The sequence below is a fragment of the Cryptotermes secundus genome, unplaced genomic scaffold (assembly GCF_002891405.2).
Source record: "Cryptotermes secundus unplaced genomic scaffold, Csec_1.0 scaffold842, whole genome shotgun sequence".
NCBI lineage: Eukaryota > Metazoa > Arthropoda > Insecta > Blattodea > Kalotermitidae > Cryptotermes > Cryptotermes secundus.
The window spans coordinates 509662-537021 of NW_019736407.1; the positions used below are offsets into that span (position 1 = coordinate 509662).

General features: G+C 39.0%; 2 protein-coding genes across 2 annotated transcripts in view; both read right to left on the minus strand.

The window, feature by feature from the left end:
* Positions 1-1466: 1466 nt before the first annotated feature.
* LOC111869911 (cytochrome P450 9e2) lies at positions 1467-27120 on the minus strand. Its single transcript, XM_033753595.1, has 9 exons — positions 26855-27120; positions 24360-24389; positions 22558-22966; positions 17866-18027; positions 14359-14555; positions 12643-12835; positions 11569-11793; positions 6765-7019; positions 1467-2905 (listed from the first exon to the last, which is right to left on the minus strand). The coding sequence occupies exons 1-9, from the start codon at positions 27104-27106 to the stop codon at positions 2736-2738; spliced, it is 1893 nt and encodes a 630-aa protein (XP_033609486.1). The 5' UTR covers positions 27107-27120; the 3' UTR covers positions 1467-2735.
* Positions 27121-27143: 23 nt separating this feature from the next.
* LOC111869910 (uncharacterized protein DDB_G0271670-like) overlaps positions 27144-27360 on the minus strand; it is a gene marked incomplete at its 5' end in the record, with an annotated part of 2758 nt that continues 2541 nt past the window's right edge. The window contains one exon of the mRNA XM_033753594.1: positions 27144-27166. Within this exon, the coding sequence (XP_033609485.1) occupies positions 27144-27166 (23 nt within the window). The remainder of the gene's footprint in view (positions 27167-27360) is intronic.

Genomic DNA, 27360 nt, shown 5'->3' on the forward strand with positions numbered 1-27360 from the left:
ACTACACTGATATCTTCAAGGGACAAATTTCCCTCATTCTTCTGGTATTAGTATATTCTAAGGAAAGGCAAGAGGCTCAGTATTCGCCTACCAAATTCTACAGTGCCATATGACAAAACCCATAATGTTAATCATTAGTGTGACTTACTAACATACGTAGGTCCTCTGCTGGAATATCGCATTACAATAAAATATCAGAGTCAGTCTGACAGAATGATAAGAAGAGAAAAATATGTGATTTGTTCAAATAAATTGACCACAAGGCCGTTATCTGTCAAGCTTTCCAAAAAATTAGGAAAACATATTCTAATCCAATATCATGCTGAGCTTTGTGACTTTTGATATTCAGCTTCAACCTGGTTAGGTGTCATATGTAAAAATATATGAAACAGTAAACATTAATCAGTTGTATAGATTTCCTTATTTTTTTATTGCTAGTGGGGTGGGACTAAGTCCCTTGTACTGCGGCCACTTCTGGCCTATTGTACCAGCCCCAGATGATAGTGAGGGTGATTGTGGAGCAACTGGTGTAATGAAGATTGGCAGGGAAAACCGAAGTACTTGGAGAAAACCTGCCCCAGCGCCACTTTGTCCACCACAAATCCCACTTGACCAGACCTGGGATCGAACCCCGGCCGCCGCGGTGGGAAGCCAGCGACTAACCGCTTTAGCTATGGCACAGCCTTAGATTCCTTAAATAATAAGTACTGTAGGCAAATTACTTGTATTCTGTTTCATGTATGCTGAATCAATCTTAAACTGTTTCCTGCTGTAGAACGGTAATTATGGTCCAATAGCCTTAGTGCCCCAGTTTTCATGAATAAAAAGTGTAACAATATCATCAAACTTAGTTACTTCATTGACCTCTCTTAACACTCAGTTTAGTAGTTTTCTACTTAAATGTGTAATGTAAAAAATATAACACTCATATTTCTATGTAAAACTGGATTCCAGTTTTGACAGGTTGTCCGTTACCTGATTTACTTTTCCACCAATAAAACATAATCAAGAAAAATTACTGAATGTGCATGTTCGGTGATTTTGGAAACATTGATAAAACTGACAATAATCAATCATCAAAATATAATTTTTTCCCTGGCTGAGTCACAGCAAAACATCCTTTAATGCAAGAACTCAACATCATACTGTGGAAATCCCACATTTACGTGTAGTTTATGACTTCCTCTTCTCCAAACCAAACCAGAAGCCTCCATCTATGGACATGTTGAACCCTTTCTGTACTATTCTGATGGGCACAGGTGTTCTGGAAACCACTTTCAAGGTGAACTGGGACAGCAGGTACACTAGTGCCAGTTTTGTTTCCATAAGAGCAAAGCGGTTGCCTTGAACAAATAATTACAACTGTACATATGTATCCTACTAAATATGACTAGTAAATAATCCAAATCTAGGGTGGCAGAACTGGAAGGTGTAGCAATATCAATACATCTATTTAATGAGCAACGTGCTGAAAATGTATTTAATGGTTATCATTTTCTTAAGATTATGGTCTTCTGGGATGTGATCTACTCAAGCAAGCAGGCACCAACATTTCTGAGGAGTCTGGTGTCTCTATTTTCACACCAGCACTGGGTCAGCATCTATGTTAGTTGAGATGCATTATTCTATATAAACATTTTTATGATGTTGATATGAACATTGGTTGATTACAATACAAGCTTTCAATGTTGTACCATACTTTAATAAAACAAAATCTTAACTAATGTAATCTGACTCATGAACTCTTTAAACAATCACATGGAAAAATTTGATCATTTCCTCTCCATCTCTTCATTCATCACATATAATGTTCCTGTATATCATCTGACAGTTCTGTCCATGATTTTAGACCTGGTGGTTCTCACGAGAATGCGCAATGGATTTGAGTGATTCCACTAACTCAGAATGCAGAGAGAATGTGGATTAACAGTGTCTCACCCTTCCTCACCCCCATGATGAAGCTTCAAACACTGCCTCACTATTTCTTGCCATATTTCTCCATGTCTAAACACATGGCCTGTACATAACTTTGCAGTTCACAGAGCATCAACAACGTCTTAACTTCATACTGAAATTTCACAATCTGGTCTTGAATCCTGGGGAATGTACCTTGCTCAAATATACTTATCTGTCGGTAAAAAATATTTTTCTCATCAATTTTGTAGTAATAAATCATTTCTTTTTCTCCTCCCCCTGTTCCTGTTGTTCTTGATTTGTTTTCATTTTGTAGCAGTCTACACACAGAGGGTCTAAAATTTTTCCTACATACCACAATTTTCCTTCTAATTTTTTTTTTTCCCAGCCCTCATATTGATGTTTTCAGTACTTGAATTAACCACATCTTTCTGGATTGTTGCATATATTTCATTCTTTCACATTTTAATTCTAATACCCTTCTCAATACCCTTGTTCCATTCATTATTTTTACATGGCCAAAATATTCCAATGGTTTCCCTTCCAAATCTTTTAATAAATTCTTAATTATAACTTCTTCTCTAAAAATTTCATTTCTAATTCTTTCCTTTCTTATTCTTCTTCTCTCTCAATACTGTTCAAATATTTCATAATCACTGCCTGAACTTTACTTCTGTTTCTCACTGTATGGGTTTATCCTTCAGTGTTACATACAAAACATAAGTTCAAACTATTGTGAATATTATGATACAAATATTACAGTATATGTTGTATGTAAGTAATACACATTTTCTATGCACAAACACAATATAGTACACAGTTTAAGTGGTCCTCTTCTCTAGACCCAACCAGAAACCGCCTTCTGCAGTTACGTTGAAACCCTTCTGTATTACTTTGATAGGAACTGGTGTCTTAGAAATCACTTTCACGCTGAAACGTGACAGCAGGTGTGCCAACAATGATTTCGTTTCCATGAGAGCAAATCTGTTGCCTGGAACACAAAATCCATATATCCATAAACAACTAAGGCTTCTAATTCTATTGTCTAGTCATGTGAGCAAGCACATTTGCTAGTAATAATGTGTAAGGCCAGCAGTTGGTAGCACCATACAGGTACCAAGTATCCAGTGAACTGTACAGAGACCAAAGGGCTACGATAATGAGAACAAAAAAAGCCCAAAAAGTCAGTTACAGAGCTCATATGGTTAGAGGAAGAAAGATTTATGCAAGGGGTCTCTTACTTCATAAACAAAAGATTTATTTAAAAAGAAAAGGAAATATAGGGACAAAATATTATTAGCATTTTCTTAGAGTTAAGGTAAGAGATAAATTAAAAAAATCGCGGGGTGACTGATATGACAGAATAAGATATTTGTAAGAATGTGGTAGGGGGCCAGATGGACATTTTTGTGGGGCAAAGATGTTGAGCAGCAATTGTTCCTCAAGACATTTATGAGCAAAATATTTCAATAGGCATCGCACTAGCAACAAAAATAAGTAGCATGGTGGCAGTGGTATTCAGATACTGCTGCAGCCCGTTAACTTGCCTATCCATGTGCTACAGCTCTGCTTGTAACCAAATTAACTTTAATTTACTTCAGTAATCTTACTCAGCTTTAACAATGGTCGATCTTAATAGTATGCATCCTGTTGTGTGTCATACACAAGGTACATAAAACGTATATAAAAGTATGCAGTCTGTATTTAAAACAAAGTAGACAGTATTCTATCAACATTTGTTTTTATTGATGCTACATGTATTGACCCTTATACTGGGTCATCATCATTAGGTGTACAATGATACCAGGCTCAGATGAATTGCATCTAATTCTTCAATAAGGATCCTTATTGTGCACATGACTGTTTTAAATGCATAAAGTGAGTCCTTCAGTTAAAATTTTAAATATTCAGATAATGAAATTTAAAACTTAACAGATTAAATATTAAAATGTAAAAATTAAAATTGTACTAATATTGAAATGAAGTATTTTGCGACAAATTTCTTTAAAATTCTGTGACCCCAAAAGTTAGGTTGAGTGCTCTTCACCTTATTATCGTCTTGTGGAGCTTACGAGTATGCTCGTTATTCTGTATGTCACACAACAAGTTGTTTATTTGGAGTGATGCATATTAGATTTTCTTACGATGATATGTGTATGGCTGTTCCTTATGCTGATGTTGTCACTATGTTGTAGAAGCAGTATAGACCAAACCGCCACAACATTGCGACAATATCAACACAGTGAGCAGCCCCTCCAGTGAGCTGTTAATAAAATAAGCACAGAGGAAAAATATGTTATTATTTACAAAAAATTTGTAGACACCTAAGCTACTTCTCAGTGTAGTCACCACCAGAATTTAGGCACCTGTTGTATCAGGGAATAAGTTTCTGTATGCTTGTGTCAAAGAAGTCTGCCGCCTGTAAGTTGAGCCATGTTTTGACACTTTCCATCAACTCCTTGTTATTCTTGAAGGGCTGTGATGCCAACCAGTTCTTCAGGTAGGTACAAATAAACTGGTGGTGGTCGCTCAGAGCGGGATCATGGCTCTAAGGAGGGTGGTCAAATAACTCCCAGTTGAAATGCTCCAACAGTCCTCAAGTGCAAGCAGCTGCATGCAGACACTCATTGTCATGAAGAACCACTGTACCAAATGTCAGCATTCAACGCCATTTTTTCTGAATGGAACTACGAAGTTTCTTACTGTTTCGCTGTACACTTCTGATATTACTGTGGTCCCTCATTGCATTAATTCCACTATCAGCACTCCTTTCCTGTCGCAGAAAACAGCTGCCAGCAGCTTTCTGGATAACGACGTTTATTTAATCTTTTTCGGCTTGTTTGGTGACTGTGTGTACATCAACTGCTTTGCTTGGTTTCAACATTCACGAATGAAACCCAGGTTTCATCATTTGTTACTCGTACGAAGTGATTGAGAAATTCATCACCATCTTTATGGTATCCCTATAAAAAAAAATCAAGTCAAAGCCATTCTCTGCATTTTGTGTGCACACTTGAGTACTTATGGAACACACCTTGCGCAAGACTAGTGATAATCACGTAGAGAAAAGTGCATGAAATTTGCGGATATTCACACGAAAGTTCTGAAATTGTGAAGGTTTGTCTCTCACAATATTTTGGTCAACATTTTCAATAAGATCATCACTCACAATAGATGGCCAGCTGAACATTTCGCTCTTCATCATGAACATTTGTTAGCCCATTTTTGAACATTCTGTACCATAGAGTTCCTTCACTCGTTATATTTTCACCATAAACCTTGCATAATTCATGACTGATTTCAGCAGCACTGAAGTTCTTAGCATGAAGAAAGCGAATAACTGCAAGAATTTCGGAGCTGGCAGGATTATTAATTGCAGAACACATTATAACTCACACTGTAGAAACAAGAACTTACACTACGGACCAGTTACGTGATGGTTTACAAGGCAATGAATCATGTGATGCTACTTTTCCAGCACAAACTCTCTACCACTTCTATATTAGTTGTCTGAAACAAACGGAAGTTACTTTCCGAATAGCATTCATATTTTATAATGTCTTTGCTGGTCACCATACAGTATTCCGGACAGAAGTCTCAGCACAACAACCAACTGCATTCTGGACATGCCACAGCAGGCAATAACCATCGTCATAAATAAAAACTAAACTTCTTGGCTTTTAGTCCGCAAGGGAAGTATACCGACCAACCGAGCGACCGCCACTTGTCGGCGAAGTTAATGCCAAATTTTGTGGATAGAGGGTGTCGTGTGTTCAGCGTAACGGATTCCCACAGGCGTTAATCTCGGTTTTCTAGACCGGAGCCGCTACTTTTCCATTCAAGTAGCACATCAATTATCCTCACAAGACTGAGTGGACTCTGTTCCAGGCGCAATACTTCTCAGAAAATCTGGTAGCGCCGGGAATCAAACCTGGGACCTCTGACCACTAGTTCACAGAGGCAGAAACAAAAATAACTCAGAATATCGCTACTTATTGTTCCAGACCAACAATACAACTCCATGCCGATTAACAACTATGACACAACTTACACCCCACTATACATCCAGGATTCATTACTTCTACGAGACACAATACCAATGACTACAGTTGGCATATTAAGTCACATCCCCACCATACATCATCATTCACCAGCACAGTATAATAAACCTTATACATCCCCACAGAGCCTATTATACATGCAATGCTTCAAATTAAGCGTATTAAGCTATCAATAAATTCCGCATTATTCTTGTCACTTCACTGTATATACATACCCTTCCTAAGTCACACCTCACAAGCCTCACATTATACATCATCCACCTTACGCTAACCATTTTAACAAACTAAGAAAATCATTAAAATTTATGTTTCTTTTTATTCTATCACTTAACACAAGAATTTATTAAGACAATTTTTGTTCTAAAAATGGATGTATTTAACTCGGCATTTTGATAATAATATACTGGTATTATATTTATTTATTTACAAACTACCTGATGATGTCAATGCAATCAAAACACGCCGTGGCTGAATGAGACAATTCAATTCAGGCACTGATATTTTTCTTAATTTTAGTGGTTCTATTAAAGTTTAATTTACTTCACTGTTGTGTTTCCACAACGAAAATTTGCATAAGCCTACATATGTAATTTCAATGAAGAGTGAAAAATTGAAAGAACCAGAAGCAGCTGAAAAGTTCAGCTATAAAACTTCTGAATATCAAAACAGAATTTAATATCCAATCCTTGAGTTCAATGAAAAACAAGAAGACCTTAATCTCATTTCACGTTTTCTTACTAATATAAATGCTAATGAAGAAGTGAGGAACTAATCATAAATATTACTCACCAATGCAGCTTCTTGGGCCTAATCCAAAAGGTATGTATGTCATTGGGTTGATGTTGTGCTTATTGTCATCACTGAATCGTTCCGGATCAAAGCGCTCAGGGTCAGGAAAGTAGTTGGGGTCATGCTGCAGCCCATAGATAGGGATCATAATGTTGTCTCCAGGACGCAATTCCAGTGGAGGATCAGATTTCAGTGTGTAGTTTTTAACACAAACTCGTTCCACAGCTGCTCCTGGTGGGTACAGGCGTAGTGTTTCTGTGAATATGAATTTAAATACATTATCATTTATGGATTAAACATACTGACTAATGTCTCAGGTTCTGTGAACATGGAATGCTATCCGTCAGTATGGAATCAAACACCTTAATATGTGTTTCGTGTAAGTCTGCCTGTACTGAATTCTTTATGTGGCTCTGTGAATATAAAGAGAAAGCAAATTATCTCTAATAAACATAAAATGAATACAGAAAATAATGCATTCTTAATGTCTGCACCACAGCATCGTTCCGTACCCACTGATCACAGCCCTCTGAAGTACGTGACAGCCCTGATGAGGCAGTACATTATCACATTCTCGATCTCTAACTTGGGGACTTCATCTTTGACACAGTACTTGGTTTGATGTAAGTGCCAACATTAACTTTCATGTGTGTCTGAATTTTAACTACTCTCTTCTGTTTATATAATTTCAGTGAGACTGTGCTTCCTCAAATTTAACTTATGTGGAAAATTCCTGATACAAATATGTAAGAAACAAATCTCTTCAATTACTAAATATAGCAGGAATTTCTGACTGAGATTTGGGTCAGAAAACAAGGATTATGCATTGTGCAATATTGTGGTGAAAGGAGATGTACCTCTGCTTAATTAAACAGTATGCAATGGAGACATAAGGATGTGAACACGCTCTCGGCTTTTTTACTGAGGCACTGGATGGGGTGTGGTGAGCTTCATGCTTTAACTGCTCCAGACTAGAAGAAGAGCTCTGATTACAGTCTGGGCATGCTTCAGAGCCAGTTTGGATGCTGTGCTGAAGAGAAAAGTCTCTGCCCATGCCAAAAATTAAACACCTGTTTCCAGATTATCTTGACCATAGCATACTGAGTGAGCTATCCCAGCTCCTATAATACTGTGTTCAACTGAAGTATTTTTTTTATTGCTAGTGGGGTGGGACTAAGTCCCTTGTACTGCGGCCACTTCTGGCCTATTTTACCAGCCCCAGATGATAGGTGAGGGTGATTGTGGAGCAATTGATGCAATGAAGATTAGCAGGGGAAACCAAAGTACTTGGAGGAAACCTGCCCCAGTGCCACATTGTCCACCACAAATCCCAGTTGACCAACCCGGGATCAAACCTGGGCCACCGCGATGGAAAGCCACCGACTAACCGCTTGAGCTATGGCGTGGCCTTCAATTGAATTAAGTGTACATATTAAATTATATCAGCTTGCAACAGGAATGTGATCGTGTCTATTGTGTTTTCATTACACACAGCTTTTAGTCAAAAAACAAATGTTATTCAATTTCATGGAACAAACTGTACTTCTCACCAATTACTGGGTTGATCAGATGAGCGACAATGAGAAGAGAAGGGCATGCAGCAAGCATGGATGGAATCAGAAACACATTCAGTGTTTTGTTTGGAAAGTCTGAAGGAATGAGTCCACTTGGAGGATTAAAACATAAATGGAAGGGTAACATTAAAATGGATCTTAAAGAAATTGTTTGGAAATGTATAGAATCCATCTGGTTGTTGATATGGGCCAGTGACAGGCTCTTGTGAACAAAGTAATAAAAATATGGGTTCCATAAAATGTGGTATATATCTTGATCAGGTGTGCAACTATTAGCATGTCAAGAAGGACTCCATACAGCCTGCTAGTTTAGTAAGTTTGTTAGGTAGCTACATAACTAAATAACTACCTAATCTGATATTGTAGCTAAATGCAATGGACAAGGCCCACAGGAAACAAAAACACGAATTTTACACCACCTTTTCATTGTGATTTTTGTGATTTTCAATCCCTTCTTAGTTTTTTTTCTTCGTTTTCTGCAGATATAAATTTAATCAACTGTACGGGTACTACACTGGAACAAATGTAGATCATTTTTCTTTGTGTTTCATTGCACGCACATACCTTACTAAAGCATATTTCGAACTAATGTCACACATCTTAATCCTTACAGCAAAATAGTTATTGTCACGTGTGACAGTCCACAAATGGGGTTTGGTCTGGCAATTAGATTTAATGACCACTTACAGATCGTAGCTAGAAGTAACTATAGCGCCATCCCTAATTCAAGCTCTGCAGTTCAGAATAGCACACACTTCAGTCTTCTCAGTCTGCTGTGTGTTCACCGGTTGCCTGGTAGCGGCGTCCAACGGCTGATGTTCCCCTTACTCTGGGTTCCCGAACTATCCCCGTGCCTCAGCTTCAAACAGCAGCAGCTCACAGGGACTGAGTTGCAGCAGTTTTCTAATTCACTCATCAACTAACTCGCTCCACTCCACTGCACAGCACTGCATTGCACTAACGGAACTCAACTCTGTCAGTCGAGTGATATAGCATCTGAGCGGACCACAGAGAATATACCGCGTCCAACGGTACTTGTACTGTTGCATGCGGACCGCTGCCTAGCTGTGCTTATGACGTCTGTGATCAGTCTCACTTTCCTTCCCGGTGACTCCGTTTCCACGGTGATTACTCAGCAATTGTTCCCATTGCTACCATCTCAAGGACACTCATCCTGAGTGACTCCCTGATAAGGTGTGAGTTGGCCCAGGTGTACAGCCATCAACCTTGTTCTTTTCCATGGACTGAGTTTTGAATATATTTTCTTTCGTTTCGGAGAGTACCAACCCCTCCAAAATGTCCTGTCACCCACTTTCCACAATCCGATGGAAATTCAGACTGCTCGCTTCATGGCTTCCAGCTTGAGAGTCTGCCTCACAGTACTGTTGAAGGTCCTCTCGTTTTCCTAGACGTAGCTGCAGTCTTATGCGCCTTGGTTCTTCATTCCACTGCTGCATTCCGGGTCCATCTGTCGTCTGTTCCTGACCGTTGCTCCTTTATGACCACATGCCTTACGCTGTGCCAGAATGGCACTTAGCGTCATCAGTCTCCAGGCAGTGGTCAATTTCTTCTGGGACACACCATCGCCCTGTGTCCACTTCTTCAGCTGTCGGTGATGCCCTACGATTAGATGCCAGTCCCCATATCTGTCCTCCAGTGCTCCAACAGTTTCCACTGCAGCCTCCTCCTTAGGGAAATTCTGATGCTCTGACTTGGACTCTATCCAAATCCGTGACTTACAACCTTTCCAGACTGACCTCCACTGTGGCCTCTATCTTTTCTTGGCCGGCTTTCATTATCACCATCAACTCCTTGTGGTCAGCGTACATTTCTTCTTTCAGGAGTTCATGGCGGACTTTCATTTCTTTTAGGTTGGCATCCATATTTTCTTGGTTGGTTCTCATTTCCTCGCGGTTGGTTCTTATTTCAGCCAGCAGGCATACCATAATTTTTCATCTACACAGTGTGGCAATATAGTTTCTTACTGCGGTCTCCAATCCAACCACTTCCAGCACCAGTTGTCATGTGTATGAGTGACTACAGACGGGGTTTGGATTGGTAACTGGATCTACTGAACACTTACAGAATGTAACTACAAGTAACTATAGCGCTATCATTAATTCACACTCTGCAGTTCACTACAGCACACACTTAAGTATTTCCAGGCTGTTCTGTGTATATCAATTGTCTGGTAGCAGCTTCCAACAACGGACGTTACCCTTCCTCTTGTTTTCTGAACTGTCCCCATGCTCCACCTACCAGCTTCTAACAGCAACAGCTCAAAAAGGACTGAACGGCAGCTGTACTCACTCACTCACTCACTCACTCACTCACTCACACTCACTCACTCACTCACTCACTCACTCACTCACTCCGCTGCACTGCACTAACTGAACTCAACTCCGTTGGTTGAGTGATATAGGCTTGGAGTAGAACACACAGAAAACACCGCTTCCAATAGTATTTCTACTGCTGCACGAGGGCCGCTGCTTATGAACAGCTCTAGTACTGTTGCGTATTTACGAAGGTTTTGCCTAGCAGTAACTGTTGACTTGTTGTTTGTTTCGCAGTCGTTGCCTAGCAACGAGTCTACATGTCACACAATATATGGCAACACTAACACTTGGTTTCTCCTACAGAGTATTTTTATGTATGACTTTCAGTAACTTACTAACATTAGATTAGCATCTGGATTGCATGGACAACATAATGACAAAGTGACAAATATTAAGAGCAGTAATGCCCAATTAAAACTAATTACACAAGAGATTATGTGGATAAACTTCAGGGCTTCAGCAGACTACACATAATCTTTATTTCAGGCACTAATCTTTCCTAGTACTTTGAAAAACAGTTCTAAACTTAAGAGAAAGTATAAGTTGTTACTGGGGGCAAGAACAAATCAGAATCAAATGTTTTCACAAACACACCTGTCATACATGACTTGTAACAAATATCTGAAATCCACTGTGACAGGAAGCTTGCCAATGGATATAATGCCAACATTGTGGATGGAATACACAGAAATACTGAAGAGTAAAGGAAACAGTGCAACAGGAGATCACTGTGCTCTGGAACATTATGCCAAGCAGTTTCGTAAAGCACAGCATCATGTCCCAGCAGACGGTGACTTTCATATCCACAGCTGTGAAACAACTCAAATATCATGAAGCAGAGATAAGCATATATGAGTATTTAGTTTCTATGAATATACAATTGCATATTCTCACCTGACACGACCATGTCGAGGTACTTCATGCTGTGGACCATCTCATACGTAAATTTCCCATCATGCTTTTTCAGTGTTTTGTCAATCTCCTCCTGCAACCGAGTTTGTACATCTGGATGTATGGCCAGCAGATAAGAGACAAAGCTCATAAGTGTGGAAGATGTGTCAAATCCAGCCAAGAAGAACTGGAGGGATTGAGCTATGATGTCTTCATCATCTAATTGTGTGACAAGAAGTACCAGGTTTTAGAAGCTGCTAACTGAATTTACAATTCAGATTTGTCCTCAGTGATTAAATAAAATTATAAAATAAATGAAAGTAGCATAACAGCCAGACAGGGATTCCAATTTGCTACAATTGTACATGGTTCTATCATCAACCAAAAACAGCACCATCACCGATGACAATGATGATGACAACAAAGATAAGAGTAGCAGCAACAGCAAAAGTACATATGGAGATAAAATTAATCTGGGTATACTAGTCATACGAATATATACATATAAGTAACATAACTCCACATGGAACTGGCTACAGAAATCAAACAGGAGGGGCAACTGAAACAGGTACATTTAGTCCATGTCTGTCCCGAGTACAAGCATATACTCTCAAAGACTCATCAATGAACTAGAAAACTTAAAACTGTAATACAGTATACAATTAACTGTCACTATCAATAGAGCGCACACATATCATGTAACAGGAGATTCATGAATGCTTTGTAACAACTGTATATTTACAGATAAGAGTACTTTAATGAGTCAATTACTGTTCAAATCTTTTGTCACTTTATGAAATATGGTATAAGATAACATGAATGATTATTTATGATCGATGGATGGATGGCTGGTTACATTTGTGGATGAACACCATGGATGGATAGACAAAAGGATGGATAATGGTGATGATTATGACAACGGAGGCAGTAGTGGTGATAATTATGATCATAGGTGGATGGGTCCTCTCAGTGTGACTGGAAGGCTATCAAGAGCATTTCTGAAGTATTTTTATGACATCACTGGAAAGCAGTAGAGTATGGAACTGTCCAACTGAACACACGAGACAAAGTGCTGCAGCTTACTTATCTTGGCACCCTTCTGATCCTCTGCAGAGTCCTCTTCATGTAGAGTTCCCTTCTTAGCCTGGATCAGCAAGTGCAACAGGTCTGGTCTGATGATGCCTTCTCGTTCTCGTGTGGCAACTGTGTCAAGTACCAATGTCTTGAAGAATTGTGTGATCTTCCCTGGTATGAGGTTAATGCCCAAAAACTGAACAGAAAACATTCATCGTAGTCAAACAATGTACCATTTTTATTTGTAATTTTGTACAACAACATTAAAGTTGTAAATTTTTTAATATAATTAAGACTGTGCTAACTGACCAATTAATTTGTTGTTATAATTAAATGGATGATTTTGTTTTTTGGTTGATTAACAAAACGTTGTCATTTCCTGTTGGGGAACAGAAGGAGAGAATTTTTCTACTGAATTTCTGCCAAACTTTATGTCAATTATTAGAGAACCTGTATTAATTATGGCAATACTGCCTTGACAAAGTGGTACCACACTTTCTGGTACACACTTACCAATGCTTCAAAGGGACCTACTGTCTCCAGTGTAGAAGGATCAGGTTCTTCTGAAATACTGATAATGACCAAGTATGCAGAATTCGAGGTTCCCATGGTGATGACTATGAATTGTACCGCCTTCTAGGATAATAAGTCGTCTATTCTAACAGGAGATTACCAATGATTTGAAGAAATGAACTGACTGTATTTTCTGCCTTCTGGTTGCATGTCGGCTCATTTTTGACCCTGAAGATGGACGCAGTACGTTTCTCCAAAACTCTGGTATATCTCTACCATATTACATGGCATCATATCACCTCAGTGAACAACCAGATGACATGTTCACAGCCACTGCCATGAGAATCATAAATCACACACTGCAATAATAACTTCAGAGAAATAAACTCTGTTAAAATATAAGCAGAGGAAGCAAACACACCATCCTGTCATTTGATGACATTATATATCAGTTAAATTCATTACACATCCCACAACCTCCTCATATATGGTCAGTATTTTTCTTCAAAACTACTGCTTTTTAAAAGTCATCCAACCAAACTTCAGTAGGCATTTCTTGTTACCTCCACTTGAGCTAGTTATACTAATGAGTTGTGCAAATCAGTAGGTTCGGATTATTATTCAAATTCTGCTTCCCATTTCATATTTGTTCATCTGTCTTGGTTCCAACAATCTTCCTTAGAAAAGTTTTCTCAGATATATGTAATATTCATTCTTCTTAAACTCACTTAATTTCGTGCTAAACCTTATTTCACGTTATGACACTGTTATGGAACCATCCATGGAGAAATTTTGAAAATAAATGCGGTATCTGTACCTTGTAATATGATACTATAATAGAACAATCTATGAAGAACTGCTGAAGCCATGTGTGTAACATGTACACAATGCTGTGGCCAATTGAATGTCTCAAAGGCAAATAACCTGTCATTAAACTGGACAAGATTACCCTGCCATAGTATATTACACTCAAATATAAATAGATATAGACAGACAGCAACTGATACTGTTTACCCAATTAAAGCACAGAAGAAATAATATGCACCACATGCTGCAACAATAAATATATCTACATCTTAGCCACACAAAGCATTTATGTGTCTCTGAGGTATGAACTGAATTTTCTATATTACTTCCAACAACTTAATGCTTCAAGGGGTTAACATACACATAAGAATAGCATGTCTCTGGATAAACAGTCCTGACCTTCATGACCTTTGGTATTGACAAGAAGATTAAAAATTTGATTGAACCAAAACTGGTGGCATCTTGCCCCATCATATAGAATTCATTTGTTGGATGTTTTAGGGAATCAACTTTAAGCCCAAATGCTGTTGTGGCAATGACATCATTTGTGTATCGGGTATACAATTCCTTTACTTCCAGCACCAACAAATCACCATCTGAAAATAAATGAACAACAGCATGAATCTGACATTTCATAATACATCTTACTTCATGGTATAACATTTACTTTTTGCTGTGAAATTAAGTGTGTTTCAAGGTTTATTTTAAGGTTCTCCACATATGACTGTACAGTAGTACCAATGTAACAGTGTTCAAACTGTGGAACACAAGTTCTACCAAATGTATGTCACACAATTGGATTGGCTGCTCATACACATGCTCATTATGCATGTACTACAATTTCAAAAGTTATGGACAAACCTATTTCTGACCCATACCAGCCATCTAAACTGACTATTTATGGTTATCATAACATTTTCAACATATAATGTTAAAGGCAAGGGTAATGTCACCGTTCAACACAGACATAATACCACAAAGATCACTAATATAGGTGCAACTTCATACATCAAGAATTTCTGTCTGGATGAGAATGGGTTACCATCTTCACATTATTAACAACTGTAAGATTTCCTGGTGTCAAATTTAAAGGGACACTTTAACTGGAGCCCTGTGGCACACAAACCATAACTGTCCTGAAGAGAAAATCTATTAAGCTGAGCAAACATTTCGAGTGCTTCAGAGGCTAATAGCCCATCAGTTTATGGAATCAGGAGATTCATTACCATGTTTATTTCTTTGAGATCCATATTTTCATTATCTTCAAATTGAGAAGTGGGGAGCCACCTGCTCAGTTGGAACTGTTACATTAGAACTGTTAATGTTGAAAAATATCTCAAACTACCCATGAACTATCTATCACAGAAGCACAATAGATCAGTGATGATTGAGGTGCAAGGGCCAAAGTGCAATGGCCCACCCTTACACATACATCTATCACAATGGCTAAGCACAACAGACTTTCTTTCTCTGCAGCAAAGACCCACTGTGTACATTTCTCACAACTGTAGTTTATGTCCTCCATCTGATCTGTTTCTTAATAACAGTGTTCTGCCATTTCATCCATCTGCCAAGTTATTTCCTCTTCATACCCTTTTGGGAACCTCATTTGAGATGGTTTGAAGTTAAATGCGAACAGTTATTGAAAATTTTAGAAGTTTTATACGACTGGTCATGGAGTGGAGCCCAGATGGCGATGCTCCGATTTTACCATATTTGAACTGTTTTCTGACACAGAATTTCAGTCTGTCTATCATACATCATATGCATGAGACTGGGATTCGATTTTTCACCATGGTAATAGAGTTTTCTTCACCAGTGATCTTTATGTTCTGTATGAGGAATCCATGTATACTCAAACCTCTCTGTGAAGGAATCTCCTCTGCTGGCATGCAACTAGTTTATCAACACAGCCTCATCACCCTTCTTAGAGTGCATTTTCTTCAATCCACTTACCACACAAGGTCCGATGTGAACATCAGCACCTCTTGGTTCAATTTTGCCACCTTCTTGAACAAACTGATATCCACTTGGCATGTATGATTCTCAACAGACCTTTAACAATTCCACCTTGGCATAACACATGCCCGACCTGTGACCTCCATTTGCTCACTTCATGAAAGGTGCACTTTAATATCGTCAATATTTCAAGGAATTCCTTTCTGAGTATCCAGAATATATGGTTATGTACACTGATAGCTTGACGGGTTCCAGGTTCAGGAAGGTGTAAGAGACCATGCATCATCTCACTGCCTCCATTACCTTAATAGTGTAGACACAGCCAAACCCTATGCCATATACAGATTTCTTCCTTTCAACTAACACACCTCAGCTTTTTGATCTTCTTTGTGTCTTTAAAGTTCTCCGTGTACACATACGAGATCACCTTGTTCTTACAGAGATTTTTCATCCAATGTCTATATGTGAATAAGTCTGGGAAGTCAGCTGTGTTCTGCTCAATACCTGTTCATCTGGGCATACCTGATAATGAGACCACTGAGCAGTAGGTAGCCAGGGAAGCTGACTTGTATGGGGACGTGTCATTAGAAAGAGTGTGGGGCAATTATGTTTGCTATAGAACCCCAGTAATATTAAATTCTGACTTTTATGAGCTTTGGTCCAAGGATGGAAACTGGCATAAAATTTTGTCACTGTGTGTGTCTGCGTATTTCCCCTTAATGTTGTCAGATGGTCTGGAATTTCATCTGTTCCCAATTCTTATGTACCAGAATAAGCCCTGCAAGATAAAGTAGTCCCTTCGCTCAACTAATTAAGCACTACGCCATGAAGACATATGGGGGAGATGACGTATAGATCCACATTTTCTTGACTTCAGCAGTAGTTGGAGATGAGTAGTCAGCTTAATGCCCCGGCTGCTTTACGCCCAGGGGAACAGCCCCTGGTACCCACTGGAATGGAGGTTGGGAAAGCCTCATAACCAGCCTGGACATCATGGAAAAAATTCTTGAGCCTACCACGACTCAAATTCCAAATCATTCTGTCATGCAGCCCACAAGGCAGTCGCTACCCCAACTGAGTTATCCCAGCTCCATATCACATCTGTAGCCTACATTCTTCTTAACGCAGAGACAAGATTTCAGGTCCATCAAATCATTTATTATTATATTTATATCATAAAAATTTAGTAGAGCCGCGATAGTGTAGTCAGTACAGCGAGTGGCCACAGAGCAGACAACCAAGGGGTCAGAGTTCAAGTCCCGGTAGGGTCAATAATTTTCTCTTTTCCACGTCGATCAGACCAGCTCTGGAGTCCATCCTACATTCTATCGAATGGGTACCGGGGGTAAAGCGGCAGGGGCGTGAAGCTGACCACTCACCTCCAGCTAGTCCTGAGGTCAAAAAATGTGGATGCATATTTCCCCTGTACTCCTTCATGGTGTAGTGTTTAATTAGTTAAGAAGAGGGAAAACTTTCCCTTTATTATAATCATTTATTATTATAAAATTTTTAATTTATCACCTTACTTTCAATAATAGAAAAATGGCTTATAAATTTTTGTTGTGTGTCTGTGTGTTCCTATAATGGGGTCAGAAGAGCCATATAGAAGAAATGGTTGGAATTTCCTAGCTTATAAATTTTTAGGCACTAGATTAAACCGAGATGATGTGAACTGGCTCCAGTACACACCTGCTGCATAGGCTCTTTTCACCACAGAGGCACAATTTCACGTCAAGGAAATCATGCAGCAGGCTTTCCTGCTGCAGCTCTCCCATGCGAGTCATCATTTCATTAATGTCTGTACACATCTATCACCAACCCATAAGCCCAACAAGCATGGCCGGCCAGTATATCATTACAACTGGCCCTTGGCCTGTTTACAGTAAAATTTCTTCATACTAAATTTCATTTATTTGACACTAATTATGAAAGTGCTAATGTGTTTACCTCTTTTGATTTTGTAGCCGGTTTCTAGTGGCTGTTGATAGCTCTGTTCCAGGAAGTCTAGCAGCTGCTCACTGCATTCATTCACCAACACAAACATGTTCTTCATCTTGCTGGATGTGAAAGCAGGACTTACTGTGGCCCGCATGTCTCTCCAGCGCTGGCCTATGCCACATACAACAGTGGTTCAGAAAACTTTCCAGACTGAGGCTTGCTTAATGTGAACACAAGTGTCCAAGCGCCTTATGCTCCTGCCACCTATTAAAACTACTTAAAGCATAATTTAGCAATTTCAAAGCAACTTCTAATTAACCTTAATGATGTCTACTAAGTACCTCTTCTACTAGCACTTTAAAACTCTAAGTTAATCTAAATAATATTTAGCAGTTCATTTCTTACCTGGGTATCCATTATGAGTGGCTGTTTACAGAAATAATCGTTATTGATTGCAGAATCATGAAGTTTTCTCTGTCCTTAATTAAATACGAACCATGTCACAAAGTTTGTTCTTACTCAGTTGAAAAATACTGGTATAAACACGCCATATGTTTGCATGTACTATACGTTTTGTCCTATTGTGGTCATCATCAGGTACAAACAGCCTTTACAATCACCCTTCTATCTACTATAGCTCTCCACAACGGTCAGCGTTCACATACAGAAAGTGCATTTTACAGGTATATTGTTTATGTAATACCCTTATGTTATGGAATGTATTAAACTTAAATATATTTTTTTATTTAAATATTCTAATTGGAATAAAAATTAAAATCAGGTTAGCTATTAAAAGGTGTATTCATATATATATAAACTAACTCCATGGAGATGAGACCTTGAGAAGCTGCCAGTTTTGCAGCTATTTCAGAATTTCCCGACAACTTATGTAACCTGAAGGTTCAGTACCGTGTTCACAAGATATCTTCACTGGTCACTTTCCTGAGCAAGATCAATCCAGTCCATGCCACCCCATCCTATCTCCCTACAATCCACTTTAATATTATCCACCCATCTATGTCTTGGCTTTCCTAGTAGCTTATCTCCTTCTGGCTTTTCAACTAAGATCTTTAATGCATTCCTCTTCAGCCCATTCATGCTATATGCCCTGTCCATCTCATCCTCCTTCACTTGGTCATTCTAATTACACTTGGTGAAGAGTATAAGTTATGAAGCTCCTCATTATGCAGTTTTCTCCAACCTCCCGTCACTTCATCCCTCTTCAGTCCAAATATTCTCCTGATCAACCTGTTCTCAAACACCATCAGCCTACATATCTCCCTTAATGTCAGAGACCAAGTTTCACACCAATACAGGACCACAGGCAAAATTACAGTTTTATGTATTCTAATTTATAAGTTTTTAGACATCAGACAAGGTGAAAGGTTCTGGACTGAATGGTAGTAAGCATTCCCTTAATTCAATCTCCTCTTAAATTTCTCCTTAATCAAATTTTGATTTGATAGTGTCGTTCCACAATATCTGAGTTGTACCACATTTTCAATGGATGTATTAGCTACTTCTATGTCATGATTTTGTCCTGCGTTCGGTTGATGAGACAGTAACAGATACTCAGTTTCTCTGCGTCTCCTTTGACACCAACCTCCTTACTAGCATCAATTAATAAAGTTTCTGTGTTTCTTTGTCGTATCTATGTTATCTCCCACTAAATTCATATTGTGACGTTTTGCGCTACGCATAGACACCACTCCGCTATCGGATCGCTGTCGTTACTAAGGTAACAGGCGAGTCAACCCTCCTTCGCCTACCCCGCCAGCGGTGACGACACCAAGGGATACTGCGGTTGCTAGGCAACAGTAAACAACTCCGGACAACGCAGAAAACAGCCACATAATAGGCACCATTGTTGTCTGGCGCCGTGTTGCTAGCAACGCTAGCAACTGATGTATCCCATTTAATTTCAGACCCACCTGGTTCTCCTGGACCTTCCTAATGGCATAAGCTAGTACAAAGTTGACAGTCAGTGGTGATAAAGCACCTTCTTGTTTTAGGTCATTTTGGATAGAAATATTATTAGATAAATGTCTACCTATATGGACTTTACATTTAAACACCAAATTTATACAGCCTACCTAGTTTCATGGTACACCAAACTCTATGAGAATACTGCACAGGACTTCCCTCGTAACAGAATCATAGACTATCTTGAAGTCGAATGAATAGCTGATGTACTGTTATATTGTATTCCCATTTTTTCTCCAGTATCTGATGAATGCGAAAGATCTGATCAGTAGTTGATCTGTTTCGCCAAAACGCACAGTGACGACGATCCTCAATAATTTCATCTACGTATGGACTTAAACTTGAGAGCAGAATATTGGATACAATTGTGTATGAAGTTGATAGTAGTGATATCCCATGATAATTACTACAGTCAATCTTTATTACCCTTCTTATGAATTGATACCATAATAGACTCATTCCACTGTTCAGGCAATTGTTCTTTACTCCAAACAGAATTAACGAGTTTATGGATCTCAAACCATATTATTTCAACCTTTTTATTATATCCGTCACAACACAACTAATATCAAGATCAGACCATTTTCGGCACGGCTACATATTTCGGCTATTGATAGCCATCATCAGGCAAACACATGATTTACACACATATACACACTAACGAACCACAGCATCAACAGGAGTGGATACAATATTATTAAAATACATATATAAAAACACTTGATGTAAAAAATACAAAAATCAAGTTATATAAAACAGAACTATGATATAAAATAAGAATAAAATTCTGTTGGTGTTTTTACGAGTACATCAACGTGTCAGTCGTTGGTTTGTGATTTGTTTTTTGTTTTGTTCCCATGTACAAGTTGCAATATTCATACTTATTCCTATATAAAATTGTCGTTGTTTACATTCCCTACAGTACGGACAATACTTTGTAAGATGATGCACTGACTAATATTATAATTTACTTTACGAGCCTCATACACAATTTTATATATGAATAAGTATGAATATTGCAACTTGTACATGGGAACAAAACAAAAAACAAATCACAAACCAACGACTGACACGTTGATGTACTCGTAAAAACACCAACAGAATTTTATTCTTATTTTATATCATACTTCTGTTTTATATAACTTGATTTTTGTATTTTTTTACATCAAGTGTTTTTATATATGTATTTTAATAATATTGTATCCAATCTTGTTGGTGCTGTGGTTCAGTAGTGGTTGTGTTTGTGTAAATCATGTGTTTGCCTGATGATGGCTATCAATAGCTGAAACACGTAGCAGGGCCGAAAATGGTCTGATCTTGATATTAGTTGTGTTGTGACGGATATAATATAAAGGTTGTATATTGTAACACAACAGGATGCATGAAATGTAAACCATAATATTTCACCCCTTGCTTGAACAGTTCTACAGAAATTTGAACACTACCTGCCGAATTTTACTTCTTCAACTTTGAAACAGCAATTTCAACCTCCACATGAGTAGGATCAGATACTACTGGCTCAGCTATATGTATTTCTACTTGCCTAAAATCACTGACCCCATGTATATTCAATAACTGAGATAAGTGGTCCTTCCAACTATTCAAAATGTTGTGGGAATCTATTGTACAAGCAGATCACCATTCTCATCCTTCACTAAGTAACTGCTAGGTTGGGAACTCCTCTTAAGGTCATTTATTCCTCTGAACAGTTCTCTAATGTTCTTGTTCTTACTGTTCGTTACAAGCTCATTAACTTTTGTCTTTCAGATATTCTCTCTCTTTATTCTTGAAATGCTCCCTAGGTTCATGTCTTATTTTGTTCAGATTATCCCCATTTATTCCACTTGGATCCTGTAGCCACTGTTGTCTTGTTTCCTATGGTCTAATAATTTTGAGCATCCTTTGTCAAATCATGGCTTATGCTTCTTCAATTCAAAATAACCTTGGCCTACTTTCGCTCAAATTTTGGTATTCTCTAGCACTTTCCCAAGCTCTATTAATATCCATCTCAGTCTAAGTTTTGAAAAGCTGCAAAACCTATTTGAGATTTCAACACAATACTGCTCTTTACCCTCTACCTCCTGCAATTTCTTGAGATCAATCCCCTTCACATAACACTGGGAGTTGTTTGTTTATTCACTTCCATTTTCTCCCTAACTTTTTCCACCACCAGGTAGCGGTCAGCATCACTATCTGCTGCCCTGAACGATTGGACATCAAGTATACTTGAATGCCGTCTCCTATCTATCAAAATATGGTCAATGATATGAGTCTTTCCATCAGGAAACGTCCAAGAAAATTTACGAATATTATGATGTTGAAACCCTGTACTTTTTACAATATTTTACAATTTCTCAAATTTTACTACTCTAACTCCATTTATTAATGTCTTGTAAACTCACATTCTCAATTGTTGGTTTGATATTGTCTTTCCCACTTACTTTGGAAATGAAATCTCCTAACAAAATTTTTCATGTGGTATTTAAGGAATTTATCGAATACACGTTATAGTTGTCCCTCATATCATCATTTTTATCCTCTGTTGGGGCATGCACATTGAAGAACAATTGTGTATAGTATAGTATACTGTATAGTACATTCATATCATTGAACTCATAATGACTATTCAGTAAGTCCATATTTCTATATATTTACATTATATATACGGTACATATGTAATCTACTGACATCCTTAAGACCTGTATGTCATTCACTCACCCTTGAGAATAACGAGCGGTTTCGACCATATCGACTCTCTGCTTTCAAAAAAATCTGTTCGGTGATCCGTGAAGTACTCGAAATCTTTCACAGTGATGGTTTTGATAAGTTCCAGATCTCTCACGTAAACAATTGGCATCCGAAACATGAACATAATATAAAACTGGCGGCCTTTGAATTGGTTGTAACCTTCCTGTAAAAGTTCAAAAAAGGACTTCTTCCCCATATACTGTGCCATATTTCCAATGAATGGAAGCGGTTTAAGGTGTGGTATATTTTGCTTTGTGAACCGGCCGTATGTGCTGGTACCCCAGAAGTACAGTACCACTCCTGCCGCCAGGACAAGTAGGGTCCAAACTAGGCATAGCCACGTCCAGTCCAGAATAGCCATCTTGTGTGCTGGGAAGACCTGTAGCAAGCAACAGACATTAAACGTTAACCCTCTCAGTCCTGCAGACATACATGCAGTATATGTATGTATGTATAAGTATGTAGATATTACAGGTTAGCGAGACTCTAAATGCTTCTAACAACGGCTGATTCATGGCACGAACATAATTATGAACATCGTTCCTTTTTTGGGGGTATATTTCACACACTCGGTGGTGAAGACTAGCCGTTTCTAACGAGCCCAACTAACACGTTCGTCTCCCTTCACTTACACCTGAAGACGGAAACTGACTGTTAGAATAGTTGTGTATATGGAATACAGCCTATCCACTGGGAAATATAAAAAAAAAAACTGTGACGTCATGTCAGATTACGTCCATATAATTTGGGTTCCGATAGAGACGTGTGTCTTTCTACAGTTAATTTACCTTCGATAACCTTAATGTGTATATATTTACCGTCTTTTAGTGCATACAATTTCACTTGTCACCTCACACTACATGTTTCGGCATCATTCTGCCATCTTCAGGTGTATCATTCATGTTAAACCATTGCACTGCCTGCCATCAAGTGTCCACTTATAAAATGATATAAAATGTGTGTTCGTCGTTGTTCAATAATAAAATTGATATATTAAAACTAGTTAAGATCTATCATCTTACATGTCGTATATCAAACTCGTGTGTAACGCCATTCATCTACTATGGGCGTCGTTCTTCTTATGTTTTAATTGTGTATATACTGTGTTTTTCTTATGTGGCTGCGTGCTCAAGCGGTTAGTCGCTGGCTTCCCACCGCGGCGGCACGGGTTCGATCCCGGGTCTGGTCAAGTGGGATTTATGGTGGACAAAGTGGCGCTGGGATGGGTTTTCTTCGAGTACTTCGGTTTCCCTGCCAATCTTCTTTCCACCAAATTCTCCATCATCATAATCACCCGGGGCAGGTACAATAGGCCAATCAGTGGCCGCCGTGCCGAGTGGACCCTGCTGGACTCCACCCCCACTAAGCGAACTGGAGCTGGAACCTTCGACAAGAGCCCCCGTGTGGAGGGGGGTTAGAATACTTCCGCCGTTGCCTTGCGATTTGTAGAAGGCGAGGAAAAGGGAACCCGGTGCCTGGTGGCATAACTGGACCACCCTCTCAATGGGGGGGACATAAATACAGAGACCGGGTCCTTCAGGTTGGGGGCTGGACGCAAGGCTTACGACTTCGCTCTGTAACGCCGAGGGCACACAAATGAAACTGAAAACCGCAACTGCCGAAAAAAATCGCCGATTTCAGGCAGGCAACTGGTTTCCAGATTAGCAGACGCACACTGAGGGAACTTATGTTTGAGTACTTGCTCACGTCATCTTAAGTGTGAGTTCGTCCGACGTAATGCATGATTGTATTGTTCAATTTCGTACACTTACCTTCTGCAATAGAATATAATAATACCGATCCTGTCATAATATGACAGTAGTTGAGACCAGTTGAGACGGCGTGAGAAGAGAGGACGGCCATAAGGAAAACATTGCGATGTTAATTAATTCGTCTCAATTAAGGTCAATTTATTTTAATCGGCAAATAACGCGTTCACACGCGATACCAAATTTTGACATTCAGTGCAACAATTCTAGCAAGATAGAAAACACCTGATGATGGCCGTATACAGCCGAAATATGTAGTATGGAAGAAGGGTGGCTATATAATAAGTTGTATTCAAGACGGAAATATATGTGAAATAAATGATATTTTTTTAGGCAACAGGATGCATAAATACAATATTAGGAAAACATTAGGTGCATCCATTATTCTCTGACAATTTAAACTGAAGGGCTTGTATTATTTCGAAAGGACTTAACTTGGATCCAGACTCCGTCTCATGAGAAATTCTTTCCCAAGCTAAATCTATTTTGTTCCGCTTAGCGTAGTCCAAGCGGCGGTTGTCCTTTATATACTTTGCTCAATTAACTGTACAAAAGGAAAATTAACAGCTTCGTCAAACTTTCGTGCCATCTTAAGAAAAAACGAATCACTGAAGCGCGTAATAGAACAGCTGATACTAGAAAACCACGCGACAACACAATTATTAGAAGACTGGCTTGCTCTGTTGCCTGGTAGTTGAGTTTCTCAGTCTCTTCGCGAGTTGCGTTGCCGTTTCCTTAATTTGCGCTGCTCAATTCACTAACAGGTGTTCAACTCATGCTGATAACAATTCTCGGAAATCGCGGTTGCGTTGCGGTTGCCTGTTTCCTTGGTGTGCCCTTGGCCTAAAACATTAGTATTGTTGCGAAATCTAACGAAGTGAAAACCGGATGCAATCTGGTTGAATTGTCTGCGGAAGGCTGTAGCTCAAAGGGGGCTGTTTCGCCAATGACGACGAAGAAAGTCGGCACTGGAAGAGTTTAGAATAAGCGTTTGGCAAATTTTGACACTTCGTATGGAGCTACAGCAGTTATCTAATTTTGGTGCAAACTGCAATGATCTCCGAAATGTCAAAAATCTACCACATTATTTTCACTCGCCATTACGTACGTAATGACAGACAGCGGTTTCGTAGGAACAATGGGTAAAATACATCTACTTTCAAGATAAGAATAAAACTACGGTCATTAATTGCACAGTTTGAAATTCTAAATCTTTCAACATCTATTTAGGCACATTTCTAGGCAAACAGAAACATACTTTGGCTCCGTGCCGTTTTCTTCGTAATGGCAAGTCATGGATATTTTTATATCTTAAATCAAAACACTGGGGCCCGGAGCAACAGAATGGCTGCTCTTCACTGTGATGATGCTTAGTAATCGGTGCAAATATCACGGAAGGTCGCCGTGAAGTGGTTAGCACGCCTACGTATGGTGCAGGTACCCTGTTCGAATCACTGTCTCTACACTGCCTATAATACCCATGCATCATTTTCCTCAGTCAGCCGTGGTAGGCCATCTGATAAGTCAGACACATCTCTTTTTAAACGAATTTTATTTCGGTTTTTTTTTTTAATTACGCGGTTCTCATTGCAAGTTCTTTATTTATATGGACAATTCATCCAGAATTATGCGATTTGATAAGGAAAGTATATTATTATCAAACCTCAACCCTCTACCGTGGGCATCACAAAAACCAAGCAGCAGACCATAAACGTTACGGAAACTTCGCCTCTTGAACCTCAATCGTCATGGCCTCCTGGATCACCTGACCCAGACGCACTTCTCCCACCTCTAGTAAATCCCATCACTCAAATAAAATAGCCACTAGCAAGCCATGTCAGGCAGCGTTTAACTCGAACTTAAGCAAAATTTCTCATTTGAAAATTTTGTTACTATTAGGGGTAATATTGTTGATGTATGTATAATTAACAGTAAGAATGAAACACAGTGGAGGAATACATGTTCACATGCGTACTCCGGCAGCGTTTCTCCTAACCGCTACCACTTCATTTACTTCTTGGGGGAAAACTATTTTTAATTTACGCACCCATTTTCAAGAACAAAACTGGCACGTAAATGGAAAAGTGGCCGTATACAGCATCGTTACATAACAGACGAATAGGCATACATACCGAAACCAGTACACGTGTTTCTGATGCACTTATTTGCGAATGGCCCAAGATCGGTGAATTTCAGTTCATTCCATAACAGACACAAGTTCTGTAGCATCGTTACTGACAACACAAGTTGGATACAGTAGGTTCCTCCGTAACGTTTATACTTATCTACCAAACTACACGGCGTCACATCCCTCAAACCCATATTCTTATTGTCTGAGAACCGGGCGTACCCACGTTATTATGGATCCAGTTTAAAACAGTAAGACATGTAATGTAGTGGGGTATGTTAAGAATAATTAGCAAGTGAACGTGAAACACTTAACTGTTCTGGACACATACACAAACCAGACCAAAACAACTTTTCAGAACCTTCGTTACCTTCCAGACCTTCCAGACACGCCGTCCCAACCGTCCCAACCACGCCTTCCCAATCGCCGGATCACAAATTACGTCTTTCGTTTCGTCGGTTACCAGTACTGCCACCTGCTGTGGGATCGACTGAACCATATCCTCCTTTGGCGCGTTCGCAACAGAATATCTAAAAAATGAGTCTGTTACTTTTTTCATGTCTATCCCGTCGGCTTCCCTTATGAATATTTTGTTGAATCTAGCTGATCGTTTGGTCGTCATCAGCAACCAGGGTATTCTCTCTCTGTGCATAAATGTTTCATACACGTGCCTTACTCTGTCCTTGAAATCAGAAATATATGTACACTCTGACGTTAGCAGCTTACTTGTCGCGCATTCCAACCCATCCCGAGGCAATTGTTTGTAATGTCCCACTTCCTCATGTACACACTGACCTTCATCTCCCTCCGCACAATACTGACGGCATATGCTTTACACCAAATGGAACGTCCCCAAATTTTTCCAACACAAGTATA